At 38.1% G+C, this 10,809-nt stretch overlaps 1 protein-coding gene across 1 annotated transcript in view; it reads left to right on the plus strand.

Moving 5' to 3' along the window:
- The window catches only part of PCCA (propionyl CoA carboxylase, alpha polypeptide), a 299,399-nt gene that overhangs the window by 184,189 nt on the left and 104,401 nt on the right, over positions 1–10,809 (plus strand). The window contains exon 20 of the mRNA XM_009333370.1: positions 1,293–1,395. Coding sequence (XP_009331645.1) covers positions 1,293–1,395 — 103 coding nt within the window. The remainder of the gene's footprint in view (positions 1–1,292; positions 1,396–10,809) is intronic.

Raw genomic sequence — 10,809 nt, forward strand, 5'->3', positions numbered from 1 at the left:
TGGAGGAGATGTGGTTCACTGGGCACCCAAATCCTCAGGAGGATGCATGTGGCACAACACAGAAAGAAGTGTTGTCCAAGTTTTAAGACTGAAGGTTGCAGTAAAATGGTGTAGTAGGCTCTGTAATGTACAATAGATGAACATTATAGCAGAAATTATCCTTAAGAAGAGACCTAAAGGTGATGAACTTATCTCTATAGATTTCTTACAGAGAATCTAAACATGTGGAAGAGTCAGTGTGGAAGAAAAGCTATACCAAAATAATGTGTCTTTGTTTTAATGGAGTTTAAACTCCACCTTCATACCTTCTCTTTAGGCTACGTGGTGCTTGCCGATGCTAATATCATAGAATCCTTTAGGTTGAAAAAGACCTTTAAGATCATCAAGTCTAACCGTTAACCTGGCACTGCCAAGTCCACCACTAAACCGTGTCCTTATATGGCAACCACTCATCAGAAAAGTTGTAGCATACCTTTGGACACCAGGTGTTAAAACAAAGTGGAAGAGACTTGAGAAGTTAGGATGTGGAAACTGAAGTCAAATATACATTTAAATAAAATAGCTGAAAATTACTTGTTTCACTCTGAACTTCCAAGAATGGAGTCTCAGGTCTCATTCTTTTGCTGTCAGGTGTGCTTCTTTAAGCTAAAGTTGAAAAGATTCAAGTTTCTTGTATTACCTGGTAACTGGTGCAGCCACAGAATGCTGCAGGAATGGGTATAATCCTGTATGTGGGCTGTGATGATATATCATTATTTTTTCCATTTACTTGAAGGGCTCTGTGATGAGATACTCTAAAATGTATATTAATTATAAAATTACTTGTATTACTTGCTTGGCTGAATCTTTTGTCTGTAATTGGCCTTTAATTAAGATTTACTGAGAATGAGGTGAAAGAAATAGTGATTTTATTTTGCCCTTAAAAAGAATGCTTCAGCTATCACTGTTGCTATTCTCCTGCCAACCCACTTTCTCATCTGCTTTTCATCCTGTTTGAGCTAATTCTGCAGCAAGCGCTGGCTGTATTCAGGAGCCTCCCCTAACTTTATCAGCATACCCAGTGTGTCAAGGCAAATCTAGAAAGAAAGTAGAGTGTATTTTCTCCTTATATGCCATTTGACAGAAAAATGTATTTAGTATTTTTTTTTTCAAGTATGCTCTCCAACTGTGTCTATAGATTAATGATATTTTATATCCTTTATGACCATCCTATGAGGCAAGCGCTTCTGGTTAAAATGGGAGAAGCATGAAATCTCTGTTAAAAATTCCTCTTCTGTCTGTTTCTTTTTTAGAATTCCGATTGCTAAATCAAAGAGAAGTAGCTGGGAGCTCTCTGTGCGTCTAGGAGATGGAATTTACCCAGTTGCAGTTTCAAAGGATGGCTCATCATTTTCTGTAAGTTCTGCTCATTTTCTAAGAAATTTGATGTATTGAGTCAATGTATATTATGCTTGACACCTACTAAAATTCTCTATCTGTTCAGTGACCACACATAGGTAGATGTTTGTTTTGTCTTTAGTAGGCATTGCTATGAATTACAAAACAGAACTCTCTGTTCATTAGATAGTGCTAGTGTACAAAGGTTTTTCTCTGCTCATGCCTGTGGAACATTTTTGTATCTACTTGTTTATTAAATTAGTTTTCTAATTAACGACCCTGTTTAGTGTCTTTTTTAGGAGTAAGGTCTTACACTCCATTGTAGATATACGAGAGCAAGAAAATAAGTGCAATGTCGACAAAAATTACATTAGCTTAAGTTAGTGATTAAAAAAACAAGTCAAAGAACTAAGCGGGTTGAATGCGTAATCGTACTGGAATGGAATTATTCAGCACCTCAGTGGTAGAACTGTATGTGGTCATAGTAAAATGTCAGTGTTTCAAGATGTGCCTAGGTCACTTCAGACGAATGTGTGTACACTATTGTTTTTACAAATATTCTAAGATAATTACTTAAGCACTTAACGTTGTCATCATGAAAGGCAGAAAGACTGACCATGACAGTAGAAGAACGGTAATGCTGTGTTCAGTAGTCCAGCTGTTCAGCAGAATAAAGACAAGATGCAATCTGATTGAATTGGAGTATTGAGATGGTAGATTTATAAACTACTTTTTAAGTCTGTTGATGGTAATTCCATAACCAAACTGAGTTGGGTTTTTTTTTGGTTTTGTTTTTGTTTTTTTTTAAATAGACAGTTGACTTGCATAGTATCTGTTGACTCTTAGGCAAAAGTTTTCAAAAGGGTCTGAAGAAGTCAGTTTTTCTTAGAATCATTGAAAAGCAGGTCTATGAGGAATCCCAGAAGTCCCCTAGTTTACCTCTGACAGCTGTTTACTCTTCTTGCATGTCTTCATTGAAGAAACTTCTGCAACATCTGCTCCATGACTTTTTTTTATAGTCATGTTCACACCTATGTGGCATTCCGAATCATAAGATTCCTTTGAAAAAGGACATTTAAATTAATATTTCATATAAAGAAGACAGTATTGTTTCAGTGATTCACTTTTGCTTTGCTCTACTGAAATTTCATTTTAAAAGACATGATTTTCAGTTGAAACTGGTCATCTTTTTAGGTGGTTATTTTCACTTATGTGAATTGAGGTAATGAAAACCTAGGGTTTTGTGTTTTTTTTTTTTTAAATCTTTTTGTTGGCCTAACTGGAGCAAGAAGATGCCTAACCAGTATCCTTTTTAATACTACCTTTACCTCTGTCACACCGTATTTTACATATACTTATGATGAATGTGAGAGTATGAATAGAGAGCAGGGATACTTTCTGTTCCATGTGGATCACAGGTGCACTGTAAAAAGGATACAGAGAAGATCAGTCATTGTGGTCATCACCTTTAAAAATTTTCTCTTGCAAGTGTACTACTTTTAAGTGTGAAAGAAGGTGGTCATTTTAGTTGTAGTGTTTCTTTTAGAAAGAATTCCAGGAGGTCTTGAACAATTGTTTACTCAGTACCTAATATATAACGTTGCTCCATGGCTGGGACACTCACCCCACACGTGGAATGGTGCTTCAGGAGTGAAGGCCGTGTCTGCATACAGCTTTTTACTGAATTAAATTTATATAATGGCCTTAACAGGCATCCTGTGAACTTGGATACAACCCGTTGCTCAAACAACAAAATGTCTCTGCCAGATTTCAGCCCAATTTAGAGCTGGACGGGCACTGGTTTGTGTGACAGAGATAGCCCTTCCCTGGAGTAGTCACTGCCCCCAGCCTTTCCACCCTCTTGTTGCAACACTGCTACCTAACAGCGGTCAGCCTGGAGCTGCCTGCTGCTGTGAGGAAGACGCAGGGTGGCTGCTGGTTGCTGTGGGTGTTGCATAGGCCCTTTCTGCTGTGAGCTCAGAAGTATAATTCCCATAGCTGGACCTCTCCGAACTAGGAGTTTTGTTTAGCAGAACTAATTACACAGGCATGCATCTGTGTGCATATGCGCACGCGTATTTTTTGAGTGATTTACTTCAGTTTCATTTAGTTATCTAGGCTCTCGCTTATACTTGCTTAGTTAAATTCAATCAAGATACATCTTTAAATCAGACTGAGGAAAGTTTACAGACAGAGGAGGCCTTAACATCCTTTTGTGCTTTTGTCTCTATCAATTGTGAAGGTAACTGAACATACAAGCTCGTATATGGGTCAGTCCTAGATTCCACTTGCAGCTGAGTTGTAAACTGCACTGTGTTTCTCCAGGAGGTACGAACACTGAGAAAGGATGCTGAACATGTAATGCTATTGCTGCTAATTTATCATTTTAACATACAGAAAATCATTCTGACCTATACCACAGTCCAAACCTATCAGTTTAAATGGGACTGCTAAACAGTTCTGATGTGTTGCAGCGGTATGAGTATTACAGCTAGTATAAGCCCAGTTTAACAAGGCATATATGGAGTCTGATTTCTAGTCCTTCGGTTTGTTATTCAAACACTAACACCTTCAATGTAATCAAGTGGTCGGTCTGGCATTACTGGACTAGGCAAGAATGAGCAGTTAAGCATGACGTTATTTTTCTTATTTGTTTTCATAAAATCCTTTATCTTTCAAAAAGTCACTTGGGCCTCCTTTGCTACTTTTCCTTAGCAGGGAAAGCGCTGCGGGCCAACAGCAAGAATCTTGTTGGGGTGGGGAGGGGAGCAATAGGCCTGTGGAAGTTCCTGCTCGTATCCTTGCGTCCCTGCGGTATGCTACTGCCGTTACCTCTCACTGCTAGGTAAGGAGGCAGGAGAACCCCTGGGGAGCTGAGCACCCCCCAGCATCACGGGTGAAGGGATGCATAAGCAATGGGGAGGAAGTAGGGGTGCCAGGTAGGACAGGCTGCATGCCCTAAAGTTTGGACCAGAGGCATTGACGACAGAAGATTTTGCATTCTGATTCTACCCTAACCAAGCCAGTATACTTGGGGAGAGATAATTCCTCATTTATTTGTATCTGGAAAATTCCTTAGCTGGTGAAATAAATCACGTAGGTGGATTTCACTGTGACCAGAGGGGCGTCTCATTTAAACCTTAAGGTATAGTGTATTAAAATTAACTCCTGAGCTTGGGTTTGTAAAAAGCAGGTAACTTTTTGAATACCAGGGTTGTTTAGTTGCACTTATTTTTCATTGTTAGTGGATAAATAGCAGAGGACATGTTATTCTTTTCTTTTTGCTGGGGTTCTCCTGTGATTGTGCGGCAGACGAGAATATAGTAAATACAGCACAATCTAAAATCTTCTGAGTTATTATTCAAAGCTTTACAGTGGAAGAACAATTGCCTTAAAACTTCAAAGAAGAAAAGCCAAAGACTAGGAACGAGAAATCTTGTTTCTGATCAGGAGGTATAACATACCATCAGAAAAAATGGGGAAATTCAGAGCCTTCTTTATTGAAACTTTGCTGTCAGAAACGCAAGCCTCACTTTTTGAACTTCTGCATTTACTTTTTGCTATTAAGTTGGCGTGACACGGGCTCCTGACTTTGTGGGCTGTGTTCCCTTGTGGCTTGTGACAAAGATAGCTGAATCTGTGGTGCAGTTAGATAGCCCAGTGGGAGGGCCACCTTCACATTCCCCTTCAGAAGTTTGCTCCCGCTGCAAACTGTGCATTGCAGCAGCAGTGTTCACATCCTGATTTACTTTGTTTACCACTGGGACTCTTCCAACAGTGACTCCTTTCTTTTTTCCTTAACTCTTCTACTCTCGCCAGCCGAAACCTCACCACCTCACAGTGTGCAGTGCTTTGCTCTCTGTGCAGGGAGTGTGAGCAGCAGGCTTCTCCATGGTTCCCGCTGTTAGCAAGCAGATCATTCGTCAGCATCTCGGTCTATGGGTCATCTGTGGTTTTCTTCCTTTATCGTGAGAATCTTAATGAATTGTGCAGTGTTAACTGCTCTTTGCTGCTCTTTATTTTTCAGGATTTTGAGTTTTGTAACCATCTGTTTTTAACCACTGTATTTGTAACAGAGGTCCTTGATGCAAGCTGGCTTTAGGCCTCTTCAGAGGCCTTGCTTTCCCAAACTGAAGGATTTAGAAGAGAAGTGGTCACGTGTGAGCAATACTGTTTGCCTGAAGCAGTGCAAACAAAAATATTAGTTTTCTTGTTTCCAGTAGAGGTTAAAAACTTCTGTGAATCCTAACCTGATATTTTTTCTTTTAAAACAGAAGTAGCTCTGTTGTTATTCTGAAGCCAGCAATGTATGTGCTAATACTGAAGTTTGTATAAAGTTAGCGTACTAGAATTTTCAGTATCAGTTTTTTCTGGTGATACCCTATCAACATAACAACAAACACTTCCGCAATTAGAAGATTCTAATGACCTGACTTGAGAATTAAAATTTAGCAACTTTGGTGAGGTCTGCTTGCTTGTATACCAAGAACTCACCAGCTAAATTCATGTAAATGTAATTTATTCTTTTTTCTTTGTTCTTTGTCCTATATATTAATTGCTAGAAGAATCTTGAAGCTAACTGCTTGTCGTATGTATCCATTTAGTTCTTTGGAGGACAGATGGTCAGATTCTGGGCTTTGATTAGTATTCTTCTTATGCTTAAAATTTTTCCTGTTATCAGTGGAGTTAGAGATCTTACAATCAAGATTACTGCTAAAATAGAATTTGAAGGAAGAATACCCTCCTTTACATAAGACTAATGTAAAACAGCAACAAACAGCCCAGAAGCATCCCGCCACCAAACTCTGGAATCTTTTGTTTAGTTCAATTTCAGACAGGAATCTTTTTCATCTTGTCATTTTTGATTGCCAGTCTGGCTATGAAATGTGTTTATTTTATGATTTCATTGATACAAGGACTTGATCCAGTTTTGCTGATGAAAGTTGGAGTCTGTTCTTTCTTCACAAAGCTTGAGTGTTTTGCAGAGTACCAAAGGGCGGGAGAGACAAAGGCAAATGGGAACCTATATATGTTGAGCAAACCTGGTAGCTGTGTGGCTTCCCTGCACCGTACTAAATTTGACTCTTTAAAGCCAGATGAAAACCACCAAGGATGCTCTGGATCCATGTGATGGTGGCTTTGTTGCCCATTCACAGACTTCCACTTCTAGCTGCTCACAGCTAGCGTGGAGTCCCTTTGCTAATGGTATGCTGGATGGGAGCTGCCCTCCCCAGCCACTTTGTGAGCAGCCCCTTAGCCCACCGGTGTGTGTAGGACTTCGGTGTCATGGACAGCCACGAACCGACCTTCTCCAATGTGGATGGATTTCATGTAGGTAACACACTTAAAATGTATAATAAAAATAATAGCAAAGAATGTAAGTGTCCTAAGCAAGGGAGAACATAAATACCTTGGGCCAGGTATCCAATAATAAAGTACAGTTTATTGGATCCACCACTGTATAATTTTCATTCAACAAAAGAATGAAAGATAAGTAATATGTGACTGTAGTGCAATCTTTTCACTGCTATAACCCACTCTCGTTACTTCCTTCAGTATTCTTCAGTTTTATTTTTCTGTTATGAATGTCACTCGAATTAGACAACTAAAGAACGGTTTGTATTAATATCTTTGTGGTGGAGGAGGTGGTAGAAAAGGGATGGGTCATTTGATTTTTGTTTACACCTCTGCTTTCACAAAAGCAATGGATGAATCCAAAAGCTCAAACGATGAATACCAGCAGTAAGTAATTACACTTCAGGAGATAGTCATGTTTCTTTTTGTTTGAAGTTTGTTGCTCTGTGTGTAGGTTGAGGGCCTAATTTTAGTTCAACAAGGAATTTGTATTTTATGCAATAAACTGCATTCTTGAAAACCTTTTTGGCATAATTCATTTTCTGATTCTTTACTATAGTGTAGGAATCCTCTGTCTTGAGAATTCTGTATTGCTGATTTGCGTGATTCTCTGCAAGTAATTGTTGTTCTCCTTTTTCATGTTTGAAAACAGCCCTTTCTGTTACGGTTCTTCATCTCTGTAGTAGATGCATACCTTCCCAGACCACTTAGCCTCATCTTCTCATCTATTCAGTTGACAAAGAATTTCCAGATGTTTTCAGTTATAAAGTAGCTTCTTATCATTGAAGTTGTGGTGAATGAAAGTTGTTTATTTTTTTTTAAAAAGCGTAAGGTGAAATAGTTCAGAAGTTACTTTGAGCAAATGGAAATTTGATATATTTCCAGAGGGACCTGTATAGGTCAAACACTGAATAAGAAGCGTAGAGAAAGCTTAATTACTTTTTTCAGATTGCTACTAGAATGGGCTACCATTTTCAGAAAATGCTGGATCACTTCCTAAATTCAAATTTAAGAACAGGTAAATATAGTACAGACATGAAATCTCTATGAAAAATTTGTGAAGCTTGTTCAGCCCAATAAGAAATTGATTAATGAATGTTTTTAATAATTTTTAGGAAAAAGCAATGTTTTTTTCCTATCTTTTTAATGAGAAGTAAAGAATTTATTAGATATCTGCGTAGGTGGAAAATTGGCCTGTGTACCTCTTAATATTTGCAAGAGAAAACCTATTGTATAGTACACAAAATGAAAGCATAAAAATACAAATCTAAGGCATTACTGTCATCGTTATTTGAATACATCCTGTATCATCAGCAGAGTAGATAAGTAGTTACCTGTACGCTTTAATTTAGTTAGTGAATTCATGTATATCTAGTTATGATTAAGCTTTGACTTCAAATTAAAATGTAATAAACATTTAATTAGGACAACTCTGCTGTATTCATTTGCTGTAAATTTTATGACTGAGGGGTAAGTTGATTTTAAAATTACTTTGGGAAATATTTTCTTTGTTTTGTAAATTCTCTTCAGGGGGAAGAAAAAATGCTTAAGAAGAAATATCACCCAAAAATCAAACTAGATGCAGCTGAAGTATGCAAAGCATCAAGTGTAAAAAGGAATAGTACAATGTAAAATCAGAGCAACGATACAGAAAGTTGCTGTAAGCAACACATTTAGTCCACATTTAATTCCTTAACTACAAATGTGAATGGAGCGGGATAATAATTCAGTGCATATTAAGTTCTGTCTTTCCAGTAGTCCATGTAGAAGAATAACATTGCCCAGCCCATCAGTATAAAATTAATAATCTTGTTAAGAGAATCAATAAAATACCAGAATTATTATTACTAGTATTTCACATTTCTGGTATGCTTCAGGCACATAATAATATATAACTAATTGGTCATATAAAAGAAATGAGGGCTGTATTAATATGGATGAAAAGCGAATACCTGTAGGAATTAAAACATATACATCCCCAGGAGCAGTAAATGAAGATATTCTGGTTAGTCTATATTGTTATATATTGGAATGTTACATATGCTATATTGTTATACATATGGAATAACATATACTGTTATTGCAACATCCTATATTAGTTTGAATGAAGGGAAAGTGCACGGGTAAAGGCACAAGTGTGTGGGGGGGCAGATCAGTTAGATAATCCTTACAACTATCAGCAGAAAACTTTTCCTGCCTTTTTCTGCGTGGTTTATACTTTACTTGCAGAGTAGCACACAAATTCTCCATTGCAGTACATGTGCAGTTGTGCAAAAAAAATTCTTCATTACCAAGTTCTGTAGGTTGTATACCTATAGAATCTATTGTCCTAGAGGTTGTGTACCTACTTTTACTCTTTCAATTCAGGTTCAAATCCAGAGCATTTTCTGTTTGTAAGACTTGCATGTTTTGTATAATGGTATTTTAATGCAGTATGCATAAGCTAGCCCTGTGGCAAGAGCAGAACCCACGATTTCCGCCCTTGCAAAGCACTACCGTTATCACGGGGCTATAGTAGTGCTCCTACTTGTTGACTGACTCTGTGGCTTTATGGATCCTGCATTCCTTTCTGTACAGTGGCAGATTTGCTGGAAGGGTTAGAGGCTACCCCATCCTATCCTGATGGGGTGGGGACAGTTTCTCCTGGGAGGCAAGCACTGTGCGCTTGAATCCTTCAATCTGAGGAGAGCATTGATCCTCGTGTTCTGACTCTGTGGGCAAGTGCTTTAATTGCTACGTTTCTGTGGGTGCTGACATTGTGTTTTTTAAACGAAAGTGGCCTTGGGCCTCAGTATCTTGTTGTGAACTCAGTGTTTCTGGTAGGCATCTCCACTCTGCTGCATTGAGTCTCTCAGAGAATTTAGATGCTGGGACCCATTAGATGAGATAGAGGTAAAAATGCTTAGGTAAATATTGAGTATACTCATATAATATTTGTATGTACTTGTATTAGATGTGCTTGCGTACTAAGCAAAAAGAGAAGCGAAGTGTATCTGGATTGCATGTTTTTTTAAAATACCATGCCAGCTTAGCAGTACGTATGTGTAAGGGACTGGTGCAATAGGTGCATGTTTGCTTTGTAAAGAGAGATTGTTGCTGTGGGTTTACATGTCTTGGATTAGTTTATTCACACAGTACTCCATAAGCATATAAAGAAAATATCTACAAGGTTGAGAACTAAAAATGACATGAAAAGTAATGAATTAATTGTGTAGTTTAAAGTATGCTTTCCCCTCTATGTCAGGGCAGTGTAATAGCTTGGTTAGAGCAGTTTTTGGAGATTTGTAGTTCTGCTACAAAACTCACGGTAACATATGGTGTGGCACTGTTATGTAGCCTACAAGAAATGTTTAAAAAGAAAATGCAATGAAAGGTCTGAATTGCTAGAACGTAAAATATTTTAAAAGCAAGCGTGGTCAGTTTGGATATTTATTTTCCTTGTGTTAGAATCAGAGTTCTCTTCATTGTTTTAAAGCATAGTTCTTAGAAGGCAGAGGAGGAGCTGGGTTTTTACAGAGATTAATTCTAAATTACCTAATGAAGTGTTTTACCCACACAGGTGGCTTCATAGGATGAATTCCTGTGGTATGAAAACGGACACTGTGTTCTGCCATGGGTCATGATCCAGTGATTCCAGGAATTCCAGTGAACAGTAAACTGAAATGTAAATTAAATATCTGTAACGATACAGATAACACACCACTTTTTCTTCAGAAAGTCTTGTTTCTGGCATAACAGCATTTAATGTGTCCTGCCACCCTTCCAGTCCTTCTGTGGTCTTTTGGTGTAAGACTGAAAACTCCTTGGGGCATGGGTGTTTTCTTTGATTCCTGTGTGTGCCATGCACACTTCAGATCCTGCACCACAATATTCGTATCATTATTTTCTAGTTTCTAAAAACAGTGCTAACACGAGCATCACTTGGATGCTTTTCTTTACCATTGATTTTGCATCCAACAAAACTGGAAAGAAAAAGCCCGACCAACTCCTCCCTGCCCTCAAAAACCCCTCCAACTTCCCAACCCCCCTCCCCAAATTTTGTAGAATGAATAGATTAAAAAATGTTGAAAGCTCCTC

Source organism: Pygoscelis adeliae, unplaced genomic scaffold (assembly GCF_000699105.1).
Source record: "Pygoscelis adeliae isolate BGI_AS28 unplaced genomic scaffold, ASM69910v1 Scaffold48, whole genome shotgun sequence".
Lineage (NCBI taxonomy): Eukaryota > Metazoa > Chordata > Aves > Sphenisciformes > Spheniscidae > Pygoscelis > Pygoscelis adeliae.